The following is a 21959-nucleotide window of genomic DNA, read 5'->3' on the forward strand; positions in this document are numbered from 1 at the left end:
AAGTTGCCAATATGTTAGTAACGATAATCATAATATATCCAGCACTTTTTATTACACTTTTTACCTTCGTAAATACAGTGGCAATACATAATGACCTCACATGATATAGTCATTGTCTGTACATGTTCAGATAACCATGTTAGTATTTTTTGTTAGTATAAACCTAATGTAAAGTTAATTCATTAACTATTTAAGTGAGACCGACTAAAATCGCTTTGATCTGTGACTTGCTAGACTTCCTGACTGGCTGTGGCTCTGGAAATCAGCGCTCGATTAACTGGCCTTTCGGAACAGGAAGAGACAGAACACACGTGTTGAAAGAAGCATCGTTTGTGTGAAATTAGTCAAATTATTTCCCTATTTATCGTAATAAACATTACCACTTTTGTGTCAGGTTAGTTAAAGTGTCCACTAGTTTCCAAACATCCCTCGGTCGATCTTTATCCACGCTGATCGCAGTAAATGGCGGAGTGTGTAAAGGACAGTGATAAAGAGGACAGAATCAGTTACGGAGACTATGTAGTGCTGAAGAGAGGAGATATCTTCAAATCAGTGCAGATCGAAAATAAAAAGTGAGTTAACCAAATCAAACTTTAATTAAATGTGATCTTTTAAATTCAGTTTAAAGGCCTTGAGGTTTTGCGTAAAATGGTATATAAAATCTGAGACCACATTAACAATCTGGGATTTAAATACTAAACTAAACTTGTACATAAAAGGTTTAATTGCTTTGAAACATTGATATGTAAAAGACATTGCTTTCTGCGGCAGGCGTGACAACTATGTAAATTTGAAAACTCAAAAATTGTTCTGAAAGAAAAAAAAAAAAGTACTTTTGGAGCCAATTGTATATTTTATTAAATGCAAAAAATATATAGAATTACCATTAATGTTTAGGAATAAGCATTTGTAATCTTATCTGTCACATTTCACTCCTGTTAAGTGCTTGTGCTGTCCTCGTTTGCTTTGATTTGACATTTTGTCTCTTAGGAAAGTGATCTTTGAGAAGCAGTGGTTCTTCTTGGACAATGCAGTCGGGCAGCTGTACGGGGCCGTGTTTGAAATCGAAGCCGGCGGCTCACTCAAAATCAAGGCAGCAAAACACTCGGGAGACTCTTTGGGTAATGATGCTGTTATCTGTGGATTCATTGAGTTTCTTGGTGATGAGATGAGAATACATTGATCTTTTCTCCTGTCACAGATTCTAAGGAAGCAGGTCAGGATAATAGACACATAGTGGATGACGGCAGATCTCAGAAACTGAGCAGAGATGATATTGAAACGCTGAAAGAGCAAGGGTTAAAAGGCCAGGTATGTACCGGAGTCAGGTTTTCTAGTGATGCATGTTAACCAGAACATTTCTAAACAAGATTTTGTATTTTCTGGTCTCAGAATTTGACTCAAGTCAGTATAATATGCAAGTCTATGGGATTTTTTCTCTTTGGATTTGAGACTTTAGTCTTTGGAACTTTACAGGTCTTCTTTTTGCACCAAGAAAAATGATGTCCCTTTAAAATAATTGTTTGTATTATATGTAAAGACATCATAAAGTACCGTGTTTTCCGCACTATAAGGCGCACTGGATTATAAGGCGCATAGAATAGAGGATAACTGCAGTCAAACGTTTGACTGCGTTATGCATCCACTAAATGGAGCTGTGCTTAAGGGAATGTCAACATTTTGACAGAGCGCCTTGATCCATATATAAGGCGCTCTGGATTATAAGGCGCACTGTCGTTTTTTTGAGAAAATTAAAGGCTTTTAGGTGCGCTTTATAGTGTGGAAAATACGGTAAAAAAAAGCAACAGCACTCGACAGCAGGCCAAACCATTTGTTTGTATGTAGTTACAAATCCATTTTGCTCACATGTCCAATCGTGTGTGTTTTTAAGGAGATCGTCCAGCAGCTCATAGACAACAGTACAACATTCAAGGACAAAACTGAATTTGCTCAAGAGAAATACATCAAGAAGAAAAAGAAAAAGTGAGTTCTAACCATTTTTCATTCATATTTGTCAGTCACATGGAATATATCAGTCATAAAGTTCTTGGCCTTATGTGTACAGGTACGAGAGTAACATAACAATCCTGAAACCCTCCACTCGACTCCTTGCCATGATGTACCACGGCAGAGAACCAGGGAAAATATGGTTTGTGAACTTCAAGAAATACTTGAACCCCATCCTTACCATTTTTGAACCCATGAGTTACCTGATATAATTAGATAGTTTATCATTTAGCTAAGTATTCTTTTAAGGGTCATATTATAAGGATATCTTTCAATATATACATATAGTAGTAAAGGGATTTCCAGACTTTTTTTGTCATCTGAATCCATTTGACCTAAAAAATTTACTTGCAGATTTTAGGTTAATATTTTACGGAGTTCTAAACATATTTTAATTGTCACCTTTCTCCATTTTTTTCTATTATTATTTATATACATTATTTATTTACACTATATAGTTTTCATTCAGTTGGTTTCATTTTTGCTTGTTTTAGTAAGTTTGTAAGTACTTTTTAAAATATTTATTTGTATCTTTAATTTATTTTTATTTCTATTTTAGTCATTTTAATACTTCAACTTGAAGTCATTTTATTTCAGTCAGTTGCCAAAATAAATGTTTTTTAAATTGATATTTCAGCTTTATTTCACTTAATGAAAACAATTTTTAATCAAGTTTAATTTCATTTTAGTTAGCATTATTAACACCGCACCTCTCTGATGTTGGGTAATGTTGGTCAAATCACATGCAAGTAAATATGTAATCTTTCTTCAAAAAAGGAAAAGTGTTTTATTTTTGTGTTTGTTAAAATGATATATTTTCCAGTTTGGGAAATATACTGTATTGTAAATGTTTTTGCTCTGTTTTAGTCACCTGCGCTACGACACATTGGCTCAGATTTTGACTCTGGGGAACATCCACGCCGGCAGTAAAATCCTTGTTTTTGAGACCTGTGCTGGACTTGTGTTGGGCTCGGTGATGGAGAGAATGGGAGGTGATCACACTTTACTTGATTTTTACAAAATGAGAATTCTGTCATCATTTACTCATCCTAAAGTTACTCCAAACCTGTATGAGTTTCTTTCTCCTGTTTAACATCAGAAGATATTTTGGAGAATATGGGTAATCAAACGATTGGTGACTTTCATAGTATAAAAAAAAAATAACTGTACGTCAGTGTGGACAATCGAATGTTTGGTTACCCACATTTCTAATAAATTGTATTAACCAAACACTATTACACTGTACTGATGATCCAGATGTTTGTCAGGTTATGGCTCAGTGATTCAGATGTATCCCGGTGGAGGCCCAACGAGAGCCGGCATGGAGAGCTTCGGCTTTCCGTCACACTTCCACGAGACGCTGCATGAGTTCCCGTTATGCAAAGTGAACGCTCTGTTGGCTGGAACCCTGGATCTGTCAGAGAAGGATGCAGAGGGGAACGGACGATCCGAGTCCTCTCAGGAAACCTCAGGTGTGTCTGAGGAGAAGAGCTCAGAACCTCAGAGCATGGAGGTCAGCGTCGACCCGCAAGAGGAAATGAGGAGAGTGGAGAGAGAAAGACTGCGAGAACAGAGGGTAAGGTTTCTCACATGATCTTTACATGCATATTTCCCATCATGCTAAAGTTCCCATGCCTTCATCTTTTACCTTTGCTGCTTTTGCTTTTGTTGTCTAAGACCAAACCTTTTTTTAAATTATTTAGAAATAGTTCTAAATACTAATTATTACCATTTAAAAAAATAAAATAAAAACTAATTATTTAATAATTTAAACAAAAATCCAAATAAGCACAAACTATTTAAAAATGCATTATATTTGGTCGAAGACCTAAACTTATCGTTTTAAAATATGAATTTAAGTATAATAATAATAATTGCTTAAAAAATTGTTCATTTAAAAACATAAACACAAACTAAAATAAAAATGTAACTTTTATATGTCAATTTAAAGAAACTATTTATAATTCTGTGTATTTGTATCAAAGCCCGAAACTTTCCTTTTTTAAAGGAACACTCCACCGTTTTTTGAAATAGGGCTTATTCACATTATTTCCTACATTTAGATAGGTGGGCAAATGCATTTTTGTGTCAGTGCATGCATTGTTTTAGTTTGACTGGGTCGGCGTTAGCTTAGCTTAGCACAATGAATGGAATCCTTTGTTGCCAGCTAGCATGGCCTGAGTAAAAGTGATCAAAAAATAAAAAAAACCCCACCTAATTACTTCTTGTGGCCTGCGTATTCACAATGAGTACAAATAGCGATCCAGATTAACACTAGGCGATTTCCTAGGCAGATATTGGCTTGGGACTATATTATGGGGAAGCACAGGCGAAGCACTGCTGCTTAGGCGAAGCACTGCTACTTCGGCGCAGAGATATCACGCAACACATGAAAGCATAAACTCTATGTGAATACAGGTATAATATGGGTCGATCTATACATGCGTCGTGATTAAAATAATCACTTACTCTGTGGACAGCTGTCCATTTGGTCCATTCGGCGTGGGGCATTTTTTCCAGTTCACTTTGTCACACCGGAAAAAAAAATCGAGTACTGCAGAATGGATCAGCGCCGTGAAATCCTCTGTAGATGTGACACAACTTCGGGCACACTCATCTTGATCTGACGTGTTGAGCCTGGTCATCAATGGCAAAAACATGTCCCACTCTCTACAGCACAGACACTCTATTTCCGTCGGCATAGATTGGCATATTCCCCCACATTCACACCACCAGTTCATGTTGGCTCTCATCCTCACGTCCTCAGGCTGTTGAGCGATCGCAACCTCCTCCTCCTGTCGTTCTATTTCCAAAGCACGCAGCTCGTCTTCTGTAAACTCTGGTTCAAATAGGTATGGTTCTGGTTCTTGACTGTCTGAGAAGTCAGCCTCTTCGTCTCTCTCAAAATCAGCCATGTTCATCGCCATTCGTGTACTGTAAGGAAAATAGCCAGGCAGCTACTATTCACGCCGGTATGTTGACGGAAGTCGTGGGATTTCATTTGTTGCGTGATTCTCTGCGCCGAAGTAGCAGTGCTTCGCCTAAGCAGCAGTGCTTCGCCTGTGCTTCCCCATAATATAGTCCCAAGTCAATATCTGCCTAGGAAATCGCCTAGTGTTAATCTGGATCGCTATTTGTACTCGTTGTGAATACGCAGGCCACAAGAAGTAATTAGGTGGGTTTTTTTTTTTTTTTTGATCACTTTTACTCAGGCCATGCTAGCTGGCAACAAAGGATTCCATTCATTGTGCTAAGCTAAGCTAACGCCGACCCAGTCAAACTAAAACAATGCATGCACTGACACAAAAATGCATTTGCCCACCTATCTAAATGTAGGAAATAATGTGAATAAGCCCTATTTCAAAAAACGGTGGAGTGTTCCTTTAAATTATTAATATAATTTAAATAATCTTTTTTTTTTTTTACATTATTTAAACAGTTGAATGAACACAAAAAAAAAGTATGTTTTTTTTTGTTTTTTTACATTTGTTAATCTGTAACCAAATTTTGACTGTCCCTCAGTTTTGGTGTCATTTTCGCAATGATAAAACATTTACCCCTTTTTAGTGTTTTCAAATGACTACTTGATTTCCAAAGAGACAGAAGTTTAAAAGAAGAGCAGCTTGAGGTGAAGTGTGTGTGAAAGGAGATGTGTGAAGAAAACAAAACAAGCAAAACCAGACTTCTTGTTAGATGCCTGTACATACACTTCTGAACATTGTTTGTGGGAAAATTTAACTACTCGGGGTGGAAAAGGTGTCTTTTTAGATTTTTTTTTAAATTTCACATTAATATTTGATTGGTCTTTCTGACCTTAAAGGCTCAAGAGAAGAAGCTGAAAATGGAGGAGAAGAGGAAGAAGTTATCTTCAGCTGCTGCTCTGTTAGAGGGCAGGAATGCAGATGGGTATGTTTTGTGCTTTCTGTTATATAGCAGAAAGATTGTTCAGATTTTGTATATGATTTCATGTGACTGACAGTTCATATAAGTGATGTATGGTTAAATTGATGAGTCTTATGTCATATTTTCTATCGATTTAAGCTGTTTTGTATGTAGTCTTCCAGTGATTTACCTAATTAATATGGGGAGGCTGATTGAACTATTTATTTGTTTCAGGTTGGTGATTGCTAGTCGCTTCCACCCCTGTCCCGTGTTAATGGGTCTGCTGAAGTTTTTAGCACCTTCACGACCGTTCGTAGTGTACTGCCAGTACAGAGAGGTAAACAGATTGGTTTGTTGTTAAAAAGGCAGGCAGTTCATCCAAACACGTTATTTAGCAATATGTCAGAATGAAAGTTGTTGTCAAGTTCCCAGAAAGCCTAAAAATTACCATAAATTATGGAGTGTCATAGCTTTAAAAACGATTTGTGCTTTAAAAACTGCTTTCTGCAATATTTACGGTCTGATATCTTTTGGACAGCCGTTGATTGAGTGCTACACAAAACTCAGGGAACAAGGAGGAGCAATCAGTCTCAGATTAACAGATTCCTGGCTCAGGCATTATCAGGTAATTCTTTACTGCATCACGTACACAAATAGTTTTATGTATTTATTGTTTGTGCTATATCGGTCTTGTTTTTTTGTGTCATAAGGTGTATTTTCTCTAATGCCAGACTTTTATTTGCTGTTATTCTTTTTATTTACACTACTATTCAAGTATTCCTTAGTTTTTTTTGTTGTTGTTTTTGTATATATAATTTGATACTTTTATTCATCAAGGATGCATTAATTTGATGAAAATAGACCGCAAGACTTTTATGCTGTTACAAATAAATCTTAAATGAAATATTGTTCTTGTGAACTTTATATTAATCCTGAATAAAATGTATGACTCTTCACAAAATTACACTGTGATTCCAGAAAATTCACGGGTAAAGTGTCCCGGCAATCATTTCCGGGTCACTAGATTTTGCCCCTTTCACACTGCCACTAATTACCTGGAATATGTGCGTGTGTTCACACACAACCCGTAAAGGTCCCGTAAAGACACGTGACGTCAGGATGTGACATGTAATTTATGAGTTGAAAACGCTAGGCACATTAACTTTCACTTAAGCTGGTGAACGATCTCAGCTTCAGCGCGGAAAGTGAGGAACTAACTGATCTCAGCTTCATTACAGTTTACTCATTTTTTGTTTTTGCGAATGTTGATCTGCCTTAAAAACACCTGGTAAAAGAGTTGCACAATAACGTGCGTCATCAATACGACACCCCCTTTACGGCATTAGTTCTGGCTTTTGTTCACACAGAGCTTGTTCCGGGACTGAACCCAACAATGTTACTAGGTCCCCGACTTGTTTGTGTTCATACAGAAGGCGATCTGACAATGTTCCAGCAATTTTCCGGGACCAAAAGGGGCTTATATCACAAATAAACTACATTTTAAAATATATTATCCTTTTGTGGTCTAGGGGGTTTTGGCGGCCTGGAGAAGTTTTGACATGCCCTGATTTTTGTGCTTTTTTTTTTTTTTTTAGAAAACAGTTATTCTCCATTTTAAATTCTAGTAATATTCCACCATATCACTGTATTTTTGTTCAAATAAATGCAGCCTTGGTGAACATAAAACTTAAAAAAAGAACTAACTAAACATTTGAAAGGTAGTGTACATCAAGTTCAAAATACAACAAATAAAAATGTATTATTTTAATTAGCTTTTTTTTTTTTTTTTTTTATTGGCACAGTTATGTGTTAACTTTTTTTGTTGTGTTTCCTGGAAAAACAGATGCATTGTGATATAATTTCTGTTATATAAGATGACTCATGCTGTGAAATAAGATTTTGGTCATACCACCCACCCCTAGAGGGCTTTGACTCATTCACTTCTGTATCATTGTTTCAGGTGTTGCCCAACCGGACTCATCCAGTGCTGCTCATGAGTGGAGGCGGAGGGTATCTCCTGTCCGGAACCACGGTCGCTGCAGATGCTGCGAAAGCTAGAAATCAGCACAAAGCAGAGGAGCCTGTCGCCAAGAGGCTGAAACTGGATAAGATTAGTTCATCATGTGACAGCTCTGCTTAGGCAATTAGTTTAGTTTAACTTATTTAGGTGAGAAGAAAACCAAATCAGTGTTGGACTCACACATTCAGGCAGTGCTTTATTCTCTGTACGAGTTGCATGACTTTATTATTCAAAGTCTGTTATCGACGTTTATTTCTTTTTGACAATATTTGCATTTAACAGTTACATCAATGTTCTCATCTTTATTTATTACATTTTTTTAGCAAGTTGTGGAGGAAGGAAAACATGCGCTGCTTTTTCAGCATCCTCTGCACCTGGCGAATAACCAAGTTTTGCTCACAAAATGCATCATTGCCCAAGTAAACATTTATCTGTTTTTAATACATTTCAAAAGGTGTCCAGCATCAAAAAACAAATGATAACTGCATTCATCAGCTTTGGTCCCATAATTACATATTTTATTAAATATAAACAATGCAGAGATTCTATGGAAAGCCATAAAGAGGAACAACAATTTTTCACAGTTGTAAAGTAGCATGCATTAAAATTTGCAGTCAATAGTACATGGGCATTTTTTATTTTATTTTTATTTTATGATGTAATAAAGAGAGAAATGATTCACATGGTATTATCATGCTTCTTTCGCCTTTTATAGAAGGTTTTATTTCTCAGACTCTCATGTTAAACACTGACTTACACCAATAACAAAATTCTAATGCAGTTGTTGTAATCAGGTACGACATATAGTAATGCATTCATCTAAAGCAGCAAAAGAACACACAAAGCTCACTGAAATCGGGCAGGGCAAGAAAATGATGTCTCGAATGGTTAAGTTGTCTCTTTCATCTGTTGATCCACAGAGGCCAGTTTCTCAAGTTCTTTTAACTGAAAGAAAACAAGAGTTAAATGCAGTACTTATGTTTCAAAACTATTTTAAGTTATGCTTAAAAACTATTGCTTTAATCAGTCCCTGGAGTTTTGTGTCTGCATGCAATCATTGCAGTCTGCCATAAAGTTGTTTATGAATGAAAGAAATGTTGTTACTCTAGTGAAATATCCTATTTCCACACTCCCAGTAGGAAAGTTATAGGGAAGTGCCTTTTAGTTATTCAAGATCCTTGTCATGTTTAGGAATGATACTCTAAGCATCCTGAGTTTATCCTTGTACACCCTTAAGTTTGTTGTATAGCATGTAGACTTTAGAGCTCAGTGGGGCCAATAGTTACATTTTGGTTTTGAAACCTAGTGCAAAGGTCTTAACCTCTGTTTCTTGATTCCCACTGCCCTGCAGAGTTTAGATCCAGCCCTGATCAAACACACCAGAGAATTGCTTGAAAATCACAGGCAGGTGTGTTGGAGCAGATTAGAAATGAGCTGTCCAGGACAGTGGGTCTCCTGGAGCAGGATTGAAACCCTAGTATATTGCCTTTCCCAGGGGCTCCCCAGCAGTGCACATTTTGGATATCTCTTATTTAACACCCATTCCATGACGTGGCGTCACCAGAAATGGAGACACCAGAAATTGTGCACTGTCAGACAAAATGTGCAAAAAAAAACTTATCTTTAGGGGTACAACAACTTGTCACTGGGGCAGTAATCTTAAAGAGACATATTTATACTACCTTGTAGTAAAATGGGACCTTAAGGTAGTACTATGAACCTTTTAGAGGTACGGAGATGTCCCTTTAAGGGCACTGGTCCAATGAAATGGTGTTGTTCCTCTTAAGATACAATTTTTGCTTGGAGTCTGTTGTTAAGTGGCCTTCAAGAATAGGGTTGGGAATCATTGGCCTAGTGATTACAGGTCTTATGGTTTCAGACCTAACAAGTGGTAATACATTAAATATTAACCTTAAGAAAGACTTTTAACCTCTGGTAACCCTCGGGAGATGTTACTGGTAATAAATGTATGGTCACTTAGACAGATCAGACTATACCTCTGGTGTGAGAAGCTTCTGTTGGGGGACACCCTTTTCCTCCTCGAATGACTCCCCATTAGTAAGCAGGCCTCTTTTGTACCGGAGAGTCTCAGCAAAGTCCTCTAGTTTATGGTAGGGGTGCTGGTCAGTGCTTTCATCCACCTTATGGCCTCTCTTATACCAGGCTGGATGGTAGAATCCTCTGTAAATCCATGGGGAACGCTTCTCATAGACATCACCTTTGCTAAGTAGACGTTCCTTTAACTCATTCTTCTTTTTTGTTAGGTACCGCAACGCAGCCTCCCTGTCCTGCTTCTCCTCTGCAAAACTCGGGTGTCCTTTCTTCAGCTCATCTTCCTCCTCTTGGCTGGTTAAGGGACGCCTCTTTTCATTAAGCTCATGAACATTTTCTTCTTCTTCCTCTTCATTGCCTGTTGAGTCATGGAGACTGTGAGTCTTCTGTGAGATGGGTTCATCTTCATCCTTGAGCTCTGTGGAGTCGCCACGCTTGTGATGAAGCTTCTTATGGTGATATCTGTGTGTTGGCTTCCAGATCCTTTTATCCATTTCCTCACTTTCCTCTGAGTCCTCGTACCTTTTTTCCACGGGTCTTTTGTGGTGCTTCTTATGATGGTATCTATGGGTGGGTTTCCAGTATCGCTTTGCTGTATCCTCGTCTACCTCTTCAGATCTCTCTTCCCGAGAGTTTAAGTCCTCATTAATATGCTTGTTCAGCAGGTCTTCATTTGGTTTGTAGTCCCTGCTATCCCCATGGCTTCTTTTTTGGCTGTAGCTTGGGAAGTCTTCTTGACTTCTGTAATAGTCTGGTTCTTCGAAATCCTCATTCTCACTGCGTTTGTGTTGCTTTTTCTTGTGGTGGTATCGATGTGATGGCTTCCAGATCCGCTTCTCTCTTTCCTCACTCTCCTCATCCTCTTCTTCTCCATCCCCATGGTTTCTTTTGTGGGTGTAACTTGGGAATAATTCTTGGCTTCTATCATAGTCCGACTCTTCACGTTTTTCTTTGCTGGTCAGAAGATGAGTCCTTTTATAATCATACAGAGGGAATTCCTCCTGGCTGCGCTCCTCATCAAGATTATCACGTTTGTAAAGGACAGAAACGTGTCTTTTCTGGGGAAATTCCTCTTGGCTTCTCTCATCGTCGGGATCTGCCCTTTTATGCTTGTTGCTTCTTTTATAGAAACTTGGGAACTCTTCCTGGCTCCGGTCATAATCTAGTTCGTCACGTTTTTCTTTCATTCTTCTTTTCATAAAACTTGGGAACTCTTCTTGGCTTCGCTCGTCATCCAGTTCGTCACGTTTTTCTTTCATTCTTCTTTTCATAAAACTTGGGAACTCTTCCTGGCTTCGCTCGTCATCTAGTTCGTCACGTTTTTCTTTCATTCTTCTTTTCATAAAACTTGGGAACTCTTCTTGGCTTCGCTCGTCATCCAGTTCGTCACGTTTTTCTTTCATTCTTCTTTTCATAAAACTTGGGAACTCTTCCTGGCTTCGCTCGTCATCCAGTTCGTCACGTTTTTCGTTCAATATTCTTTTCATAAAACTTGGGAACTCTTCTTGGCTTCGCTCGTCATCCAGTTCGTCACGTTTTTCTTTCATTCTTCTTTTCAGAAAACTTGGGAACTCTTCTTGGCTTCGCTCGTCATCCAGTTCGTCACGTTTTTCTTTCATTCTTCTTTTCAGAAAACTTGGGAACTCTTCCTGGCTTCGCTCGTCATCCATCTCCTCCCGTTTGTTAGTTTTGAGAAGATCCTCAATGAGTTCCTCCTTGACTTTAGACTCTCCTCTTGGCTTTATTAGTTCTTCTTGAACTGGTTCTAGGGTGTCATCCTCGTCTTTCACAACTGATGAATGACCTGATCCTAAATTCATGGAGAGATTCAAATTGGCACAAAACACTCATGCAAATGATTTGTAAATAATTTTCACTCCATTGCTTATGCATTGCATGAATACATCCAATTATTTCACAGTCTTAGAGTGAAACCACTGACCCGAAACTGTCTCATCCACCAAGCACGATGTACTGCGGTTATAAACTGTGACAATAATGTAGTCTGACTGTTCCCAAGTTATATGCCCAAATTATATATTTAATAGATTTAGATGTAAGATCAAACAGAGTTGTGCAAGAATAACCTGAATAAGAATTCTCCAGTGAAGTTGTTTACTAATAAATGAAACCTTCTCCTCAATAACACAATGAAGCAACAGTGTAAACAGTGCAAAGTAACGTACCTGGTCTAAGGATGTTTTTGCATTCTGGATGCAGTGGAGTATCATCGGTCTCATACAATGCCTTTGAAAGGATGTGAACTAAACACTGGGTAATCTGAAATTAAAGTACATGCTTTAACCAAAAGAAGTAAAACAATAAAGGATTTTTTTTTCTTATAGACATAGAAGCTACAGCATACCAGGTCTTCTCTTTGGCTGTCCTGCTCGACTGGCATGGACTCCCCATCTGAGATAGTAAAAGCCTTTATTTATATTTGTTCAAATCACTATGTAAAAGCTTATTCATTTTGATATCACCAATTATCCATACGTTTTACTCGTGCAAAACCCGCTGAAAGCAATTTCCCGTTGTGATCTACAATTTGTTTTGTCGCTGACCATGGTGCTGAAATGATTTATTCAATGATTCTTTGTGTACATTAAGAATATTTCACTTACCTGCAGCGAAGAAAACAACCAAACAGACTAAAGCCGCAAACTTCATGATGCACACATATGTTTTCTGCTCTTGATGTTATCCGGAACAGCTTTCGTCTTTGCAGTCTCAAGCAGCAGAGAAGAGCTCCGTTTCGCGTGCTGCACCTCAGAGCGCGCGCTGCGTCTGTTTTGAGCTCGCGGTGGGGCGCGCAGGGTTTGTGGGTTGCTAACGTCACGACCAATGTGAAACCTTAATGAGACTTTAATGACATTTTCTGATCGGTGATGTCGCTGCATTTATTTATTTATTTTAATTTATATTCTGCTTATATCCAGCCCAAGAGTTTTAGCCTATTGTGTGTCGAGTTACATTAAACAGGAGTGTGAAAACTAACCCTAGTCTTCCCTTATATTAAAAGACTTATTTTATAAATCTCATGTGACCTTCCAGTCATACGTGATTTTGTGTTTTTAGTTATAAAGAGAAATATAATACCAACAACTCAATAAGAAGTAATTAAATTCCTGCTGGAATCCTGTAGTGCTATATTATTCATTTAATTAATTGTTCGTCCTATCTGAATAATGCTTATTGTAAAATATTGTAGGGTACATAATTGGATAAACAATTATGTGTCCTTTGAAATCGGACAGAATGTTGTGCAACTCTCAGACGCCCACTTCGTTCATGGTGTGTGTCATGAGGGAATTGTGAAACCGCAAACTAATGTTTGGTACAGGTGCTCGGAGTTTCAGCAGAAGGATAGCACCTGGGATGCTGTAGTTGCTGTGGTAACTGGGCCGTCACGGGGCAGTCGGAGTTTTTAAGAGCTGCAAAATGTTAAAGAGGGGTTTTGATTTATTGTCTACACAAACAGAGCAAGGGAAGGGCCACATTTCAGTCTTGTCAAATCCAGACAAGGGCACTAGTGACTATGTTTTCTGGTTCACGTGTGAGAAGATTATGTAATTTGCTGTTAAATTTTCATGTGACAGTTCGATTAAGTAACGGACAGTTGGCGTAATAAACATTTCGGTCTTCTATGACATGCATTTAATATTAAGCAAATTTCTTATTGGGTTTTGGGTGATAGTTTTATTATAAGACTGTTTCTTATGAGTACTAAACATTCTGTTTGGCATTGCACTTGGCATATGAGATATCTGATTGAGCTATGATATCAGTTTTGAGGCTGGGTCTGAGAAGCGTTGATAAATGTCTTTTAATTAAACCCAGCATAATGAGTCTCATGAATAAATGAGTGATTATTGCATGGCCCTATCTCATCATATAGTAATGGATTTCAACGTGTGCTGTTGTTTTTGTTATAAACCAGAACACGAAGCAAGTAATATCTGTAGCATCCCGGTATTCATCACATTTATTGTCATCTTTCTCCCTCCCCGGGGAAATCGGACCTCCGGCACGCTTGGAAAAAGAAAACGCAACGTATCCGTCATGCTTGTGAAGCTCGAATGCAATGAATTATATAGACATCTTTCCTCTAAAGCCGAGATCCCTGTTCATTATTTATTCAGTCAAAAAAGAGTGAAGCTTTTAGTCATCGCTGTGCATATGTAGACACGATAAACAGGGAGAATAAGATGCAGGGTGCAAAGTGTACCAAATACAAACTAGCTGATTTACTAATTGATTTGAGCTCAGATGGGTCCCCAGAATATAGTCAGGTTTGTTTGGCTTTAATCAAAGTCATTTGCATGCAGAAACAACAGACGCTGGCTAGCAGAAGATTCTGCACTTTCAGGGCTTTACTGGCTTTGATCTTCTCCTTTTTGGATCCTCTGAATCATAAAACGAGCTATATTGCTGAATTTTTATTGAATGCTGGAGGTCTGAGGTTGTATAGTGAATATATTGTGTGACCGCTTCCTCGTAAAATTCCAAAGTGCTTTCTCAGCTTGCACACAGCATATATGTCAGATATGTTACAGTCTATATAACAGTATGGCACAGAAATAGCTCCTTTTCTCTTATAGAAATGCAGAGTATTATCTAAAAGAAGTTGCAATTAAGTCTTGCTATATTGCTTATTGGTCCAAATTTGTTAATAATCCTAAGTGGGAACGTATTTGGTTATTACCTCACATGTGTTTTTTTTTTCTTTCAATATAATTCATAAATTATGTCCTGTTAAACATTTTCTCAGTCAGTTTAAAAAGGATATTGATTTTGCTCTTTGTGCCTGGAAACAGTCCCCCACATTTTCTATAATTTTAGTTGTGAAAACGTTATGGTATGGTGTCTCTATGTTTTATCAAAGAAAAGGTACTCTTTCCACATTCATAGTTTTCTAACAAGAAGCATTGTTTTACAATGGTTTATAAAGAATGAGAAAACTATTGTTGTACTATTCAACATAGTACAAACGGAAAGGCACATAAAACTGTCCACTTGTGTTCTATCTTCAAAATCTTTGAGTGATATAAAGGTCCTGCATGATTTCTTTTTTTCTTATCATTTTTATATTTTCTTTCTTCTCTCCATTGCTCCCCTGGCTCCGTAATGTCGTAATGTTTTGTTATTGTGGTTTAAAGCATAATAATGATAACAAAAGCTTACATTGTTCCAAAACAGACATTTGGGAATGAAAACAAAAACCATTGGCCTTATTAGAAGTCATTGTGCTATCATAATGAACTTGCATTTCAAGGTAAAACTTGCATATCCTACATTTCCTTCAATTGAGAATTATATCACAAACTGCTTCAGATATGACACTTGCAAAATATTATAAAACTGTTTTTTTTTTTTTTTTTTGGTTTTAACTCTTTAGGATTTAAGAACAACTAACTGCCACAAGTAAGAGTTATTCATGGATTCACAATGTCAAATAATATATTTCATATGAACATGGCACCCTCTGGCTTTGTTTATATTAAACACACAGATCCTTTTTTATTGTGAGTCTCTGGTCTACATGAGACGTTTTTTGAGGAGTTTAGGTGTTTTGAAGGGTGTATAGTGTAAAAAAGGCCTGTGCAGTCTGTTACAGTACAAGCAGTGCTGCAGGTGTGTAGTGAAAGAGCTGCTCTTTTATGCATTCAATGATGAGAAGCTACTGCAACCTGCTCTTTGTGTTCATCTAGGACTGAATCATCTCTCTTGTCCCATAACACACAGATATAGCATCCTTTTAACACAGACCAGGACGTCATCAGATTTCCCTGCAAGAGCCATAATTGAATTAAGCCTTTATATATTTTGTAAAGTCCATCTAAAGATATAGATGTAAATGGCAATTAATTACTACAACATTCAGAACTTACTTTTTTTACTACAAGAATATAGTACCATTTTCAGTGTTTCAAAGAAGTGTCCAATACCTAATCTGCCTTTAATTGATCAAGAATACAGTAAAACAGTAATATTATTGCAATTTAAAATACCTGAATCTATTTTAAAATGTTTATGTGATGCAAAGCTGAATTTTCAGCATCATTACTCCAATCTCCAGTGTCACATTCTTTTTTTAAAGAACAGCATTCATTTTAAATAAGCTATACTTTTTAATGAAAAAATTGTCAAGTCTTCATGTTTGATAAATTCAAAGCATTCTTGCTGAAAAAATATTTTATTAAACAAAAAATACTTTTAACAGTAGTATTTGAATTAGGCTGATCATGCAGATGCGTTTATTGATGTACCACAGAAACTGGTCTGAGAAATCCATACATTTGTGTGAGAGTTGAAGCATTCAGACAGACTAGATAATGTTGACTACAATAAAGAAACGGAAGTAGACTGTAGAAGTGCTAGAGAGTCTTTCATTCTTGCAAGAAAATAATTATCTCAGAAAACATATATGGAGTTATGGATCCAGACATTTCCAAAGGGCTAAATTAATGCTGCAAATGCATGGTTCATTTGAGGACTAGAACAAAATAATAATAATAATTATTATTATTATTATTATTATTATAATCATCATAATCATAATAATAATAATGTGTAAACTTTTATAAACTAATTAATTAATTCAACTTCAAAAAACAAGATAAAATGCTATAATTAGCAAAGGCAAAAAAAAGCTTTTCTTAAAAAAAAAAAAGTACAAAAGCTAATTATATATGAAATACATATATAAATATAAAATAAAAAAATAGATAAAAAAAACTTTAATGTTGGCTACACTGAACTGTGACAATATCCAGAAAGCTTTCAAAAGTCTTTATAGGTCAGAATCTTATAGTTCAACTTTTTCTGCAGAGATGACTAAGGACCAATCCATCATTAAAATTGAATCCCTGGCATTTTTATTCAGGTACTTATATTATTATTCACAAAAGACTTACAACATGTTATCAGCACACTGACAAGGCAATTTATCACTATAATAAGTGCAATAAACTACTTTATACAGTAAAATGCTCATGTATATAGTCAACACAAATATGTGAATAACATAGGGAAAATTCTTATATTGTTATGAATATGTTTTGAATTAGGTACATATATATATATATATATATATATATATATATATATATATATATATATATATATATATATATATATACACACACAAATATATATATATATATATATGTGTGTGTGTGTGTGTGTGTGTGTAGTGCTTTATCATTTATATTTGTAAATATTTTAAATGTCAGTTCATAATCTCCTCCTTCCATCTTTCAGATAATCTGATGGATTCAGGACTCAAGGGGGAGAGGGTGATGAAATGAGAGAAATGCTGATAAGCACCGTCTGCCTTAAAAGACAATATCAGCCAATTAAGTGACTTAATCCAATCCTTCCAAAAGTTTCCACATCGAAGATGACCTGCTGATCTCCTTTGATTCATCAATTACCCTCAGAGGTCACGCTCGTCAGCTGATCACAGACCTGGTGCCCTATCTGAAATCGATCAGACATCACCGATTACCTCTGCAGTCCTGATCCAGACGAGAACTCGCAGTGGCAGGTGTTTCTAACGGAGATCTGACATTTGAACACTGTGCACCAGACTGATCCCCCGTGTCTCGAGGCTACGGGCATGATCTTCCATTTGGATAATATGATCTGAGGAGGTTTAAACATGGGCCTGGTGTTCCAGCATGACCGGCGGCATTCACTGCTGTGTGAAACTAAATAAAGAGAGAAGTCAATCTTAAACCTCACCTTTCAGTCCTGGACTTATGGGCAAAGATGAATGAATGTTAATGAAGTTGACCGAATGCTGCCCTGTAGCTCTTTTAACATCATCTCTGGTTAAAAAAAAAAAGGGCAAGAAATTCAGACTGACAACAGTAATGTGATTAATTGCTTTCATCAAGTAAACATGATAGCTTAAGTTTACAAAAACAGCAAAATAACTTTTCATTTGTTAGTAAAAAAAATATAGAGGCTACACTACTGTTTTATCATAAATTAATTATTTAATTCAGCAGGAATGCCCTTAATTGAAAGACATTTATAAAATTATTTATTGTTATAAAACAAAGCCATAGAGTCAAGTAGGGATGCGTTAGGGACATGTCCCTAGACTATTATCAACTACTAAATTGTAACTTAAAAATCTCCCTTTATTTATTATGATTATGTTAGCTATCATACTAAAAACACACTTCAGACTGACAAGAAACTTTGGTCAAATCTATCTGTCTATCATAAATGCAAAAATGCTGTAGTTAAATGGGGAGGGGGTTTTGCTGTTACTTTATATTCCCACAAAGGTCCAAAATTAAACCTATTCGCTTTAGCTGTTTTGTGTTCATCTGCTTATTTGCTCTCTTCACATAGGCTATCAATCTATATATACCAATATAATCAGATAAAACCACAATTTCTCAAATATTTATTACAATATATTCTGATAAATTAAACAATATGTTCAATGGTGTATGAGAAGCCTGGATGCTTTCAACTAATTTCCTATTGAACTGTCAGTCACCCAGTGAATTGCAATGGTCATTAAGCTACAAACCCATTTCCATATAATGTGTATTTTGAGGTGCAGCTTGTCATATTAATGGAGTGTTTCACTAGTTAGCACTAAACTGGTTATCTTACCTGTTTGTAGATTTGTGTTGGGATGTTTCAACGGAGAAAGTAGGAATGGAAATATGGATATTTTATTTGTATACATTATACTTGTACTCGCTTATTTCAGTTAAAGGGGTCTACACTCTTAGAAAAAAGGGTTCATTGGGGTTCTATATAGAACCGTAGGGTTCTTTACTCAACTCCAAAGAACCTTTTATGCAAAAAAGGTTCTATAATGACAAGACTATTATTCATTCATATCTGCAAGATATGTGAAAATATTGCATTTATTCTGCAAGATTTTGTATGTGTAATTAAATTATTGTTTGTAGTAACACATTTTTAATCACATTTTTATCATGCTTATTTTTGGAGAAAAACTGAAATGGCACTCTTCATGTGGTAGGCTATTGATTAACTACATAAATGATATAAATATATACATTTTTATAACCCCCATACCTTGAATTTTGTGATCATTCACATGCATTGATAAATGCATTCGAATACACTGAATAATGCAGTGAAAGAACGCACTCAAAATGCACACGCGCCACGTGCACTAGTACGACTTCATCATGTAACTTTACATTACTTTAGCCTTGATGCGTGCACTTTTTAGGCACGATTTGTTTAGTTTTTGAATATACTTGATACTGTTAAAAGGCACATAATTAAAACAAAGTCGATCCCGAACTGACTCAAATGATTCTCGATCCCGCTCCGAACCAGGCTGCAAGGAAGTCGACCGGAAGTTGAAGTCGGGTGGGGGCTGCCATCTTGTAGCAGAACTTCACCTGCGTTAGCATTCCCATTGACTCCCATTCATTTTGGCGTCACTTTGACAGCGAATAACTTTACATCTGAGGCGTTAAGACTCTGTTTGTCCATTATTTATTTCTAAAGATACACGACAATGTACAAAGGGCTCCAATACCTTCTATGTTACATTATGGCCCCGTATAAACAGTTTTTGTAAAAAATAGGCTAACGATTGCGTCATAAAATAATTAATCAGAATACTTACTCCTGCTCACTGACGACAAAGAACTCCCCGCTTAAGCTCGCTGTCTCTGCAAGATTAAAGATGGCAGTTTGCACGCACAGCTACTAGAAGATTTACATCTGTCAGACAGGTTGCTGACGTCGTCAAGTCTGCGCGTCAGAAACGGAAGTGCTAAAAAACGCTAAAAATGGGTTTTACTTGTCTCAATTGAGTTCCAATGGGGTCGCTGTGTCCATTTCTTTTACTGTCTATGCTCCGAACTCCCAAACTGACTCAAATGATTCGCGAACCCGCTCCGAATTCCCGAACTGACTCAAATGATTCACGCTCCGAACTCCCGAACTGACTCAAATGATTCACGCTCCGAACTCCCAAACTGAGTCAAATGATTCGCGAACCCGCTTTGAACTCCCGAACTGACTCAAATGATTCGCGAACCCGCTCCGAACTCCCGAACGGATTCAAATGATTTGCGATCCCCAAACTGACTCAAATGATTCGCGAACCCGCTCCGAACTCCTGAACTGACTCAAATGATTCGCGAACCGCTCCGAACTCCCGAACTGACTCAAATGATTCGCGAACCCGCTCCGAACTCCCGGTTTGGTGCCGCCCAGAGGATCAGCTCCAGTGTTGCCAGACGTACGATTATTTTCGTATTTGTAAGTATTTTTACCTCTGTACCATGGACGATCGATAATGAAAAAAATCCTGTGATGTATGATAATTTCAGAATTTGATGAAAATGTAAATGATGGTTGTTGCAGTCATAGGGCTTCTTCACTCATACACGATATTGGCTATTTACAGACACTCTAAATGCGTTCGTGTGCACTTCAGGGTGTGTTAAAAATGCAGGAGAGTGCCCTGCTTTAACGCCAACGAGCACTATTTGTGATACATGACAGCAAGAACCCCTTCAACATCTGGCAACACGCAGGATTCCGATGACAGCGGGTGGAGTTAACTGCACCACGCAGCAACAGCTGAATTCCGCCTACAATGGACGCGACAAAGCAAGAGTTAAAAATCATTTTAATATGTTTTAATATTCACCACGAAGCAGACAGTCACTGAAAATAATGGGATAGTATTTTTTCGCACTGCTTCCGTCCAACCATATGCCTAGTTCTATTGTGGTAATTTGCAGGTCGTGTCAAAATGTAGTTGGTTTTGAATAGATAGATAAGTGTTTTGACTCGTGTACGATAATTTTGAACTTCTGACACGATACTTGGACATTTCCAATCTGGCAACACCGATCAGCTCCGCCTCCGTGCAGCTCCGTCAAACAGCGGATCCTGAGCGGACCCGTGTCGGATTCTCGGACGCTGACGCGCCTTTACTGCAACGGTTGAGGGCCGACATCAGTCGAGAATTTCTTTGCTGGGATGTTTGCGCTTAACCATCTTATGAGTAAGTATTGATTTATTGATATATTGCGACATTCACAGTAAACATTGGTTTTTAAATCATCATGTTTATTAATGATTGTAATGACGTTGTTTGATATTAGGACAACTTTAATACGTTCACTTGTGGAAAATGGTTTAGCGCTAGCTTCTAGCTAACGTTAGCTGTGCATTATTAAGTTTGCATTTTTGTTATTTTCGTCTCGTGTGTGTTTGTTTATCTGCCATCCTCTTTATAATGAAAATTAAGCTTCGGCATTTTAATCACTGTTTGAGTTGGTTCAGACAATATGCCGCCTGTTTGAATGTCAAAATGTGCGGGCTTAACGTATCTGCTAATGTTAGCTGCCTTCTATTAGCTTGAAACCATCCAGCAAATAGACCGGTTATTTAAGGTCACCGCTCATTTTACACAGTTTAACAACAAAACAAAACGCTAAGTGAACATTACTAGCTAAGTTACTCTTTTCATGTTGGTTTTGAGCGCTATGCAGCCCAGTTAACCTGGAAAACGGTTTAAAAACAGTATGGTTTATACAGCGTGTCGGAGGAATACAGCGTATCCTGCAGCGGGGAGTCATGGGCAGAGGCACCGCAGTGTTCTCTACATTAGCTTCTTGTGTCGTCTGGGGTCTGATTAACAGTAAATTCATCAAATTCAGTGTCCACAATGCTAATTTCCAACAAACTGTATTTGTCATATTTTACGGGGCCCACGTGAGTTTGGATTTCATGTCGCGGCTTTCGTCTCTGTCTGTCACTTTTGAGATCGCCAAGACGCCAACACATTTGACCAACTGGGCGCCGTGGGCGGCAACCTCATCAGAACGCAAAGAATTATTGGTATGTTTGGCCAGTTGACATCTGGCATAGCAGGCTAGTGTTCTGGCATGAAAATAATGAAAAATTAGCGTGAAAAAACAGAATATAATCCTACAAAATGCAGCGGGCTAAAGAAAACATTGTCGGA

General features: G+C 37.3%; 2 protein-coding genes across 3 annotated transcripts; one reads left to right on the top strand and one right to left on the bottom strand.

Annotated features, from left to right (window-relative positions):
* The first annotated feature begins 237 nt into the window (after window positions 1–237).
* Window positions 238–8595, top strand: trmt6 (tRNA methyltransferase 6 non-catalytic subunit). Of its 2 annotated transcripts, XM_052587124.1 has the most exons (12): window positions 238–572; window positions 991–1121; window positions 1202–1311; window positions 1892–1983; window positions 2066–2149; window positions 2875–2999; window positions 3276–3583; window positions 5828–5913; window positions 6124–6226; window positions 6428–6514; window positions 7850–8056; window positions 8233–8595. In XM_052587124.1, the coding sequence occupies exons 1-11, from the start codon at window positions 463–465 to the stop codon at window positions 8027–8029; spliced, it is 1416 nt and encodes a 471-aa protein (XP_052443084.1). In that variant the 5' UTR covers window positions 238–462; the 3' UTR covers window positions 8030–8056; window positions 8233–8595. The 2 variants fall into 2 exon arrangements, with proteins under 2 accessions (XP_052443084.1, XP_052443083.1); XM_052587123.1 differs by having other exon boundaries at window positions 7850–8595.
* A 110-nt stretch (window positions 8596–8705) lies between these two features.
* Window positions 8706–12751, bottom strand: chgb (chromogranin B). The gene is made up of 5 exons (XM_052587122.1): window positions 12586–12751; window positions 12327–12373; window positions 12148–12241; window positions 9907–11771; window positions 8706–8854 (listed from the first exon to the last, which is right to left on the bottom strand). Exons 1-5 carry the CDS (start codon window positions 12629–12631, stop codon window positions 8798–8800), a joined length of 2109 nt encoding a protein of 702 aa, XP_052443082.1. The 5' UTR covers window positions 12632–12751; the 3' UTR covers window positions 8706–8797.
* Between the last annotated feature and the right edge of the window lie 9208 nt (window positions 12752–21959).

Source organism: Carassius gibelio, chromosome B20 (assembly GCF_023724105.1).
Source record: "Carassius gibelio isolate Cgi1373 ecotype wild population from Czech Republic chromosome B20, carGib1.2-hapl.c, whole genome shotgun sequence".
Taxonomy (NCBI): domain Eukaryota; kingdom Metazoa; phylum Chordata; class Actinopteri; order Cypriniformes; family Cyprinidae; genus Carassius; species Carassius gibelio.

Excerpts from the sequence above, each read along its gene's own strand:
- chgb (XM_052587122.1), bottom strand. The coding sequence starts at position 12,631 with ATGAAGTTTGCGGCTTTAGTCTGTTTGGTTGTTTTCTTCGCTGCAG. Across the intron at positions 12,242-12,326 it reads ACAGCCAAAGAGAAGACCTG|ATTACCCAGTGTTTAGTTCA; the intron begins GTATGCTGTAGC and ends CTTTAATTTCAG. Across the intron at positions 11,772-12,147 it reads CAAAAACATCCTTAGACCAG|GATCAGGTCATTCATCAGTT; the intron begins GTACGTTACTTT and ends CCATGAATTTAG.
- trmt6 (XM_052587123.1), top strand. The coding sequence starts at position 463 with ATGGCGGAGTGTGTAAAGGACAGTGATAAAGAGGACAGAATCAGTTAC. Across the intron at positions 2,150-2,874 it reads AGAGAACCAGGGAAAATATG|TCACCTGCGCTACGACACAT; the intron begins GTTTGTGAACTT and ends GCTCTGTTTTAG. Across the intron at positions 3,000-3,275 it reads GGTGATGGAGAGAATGGGAG|GTTATGGCTCAGTGATTCAG; the intron begins GTGATCACACTT and ends GATGTTTGTCAG.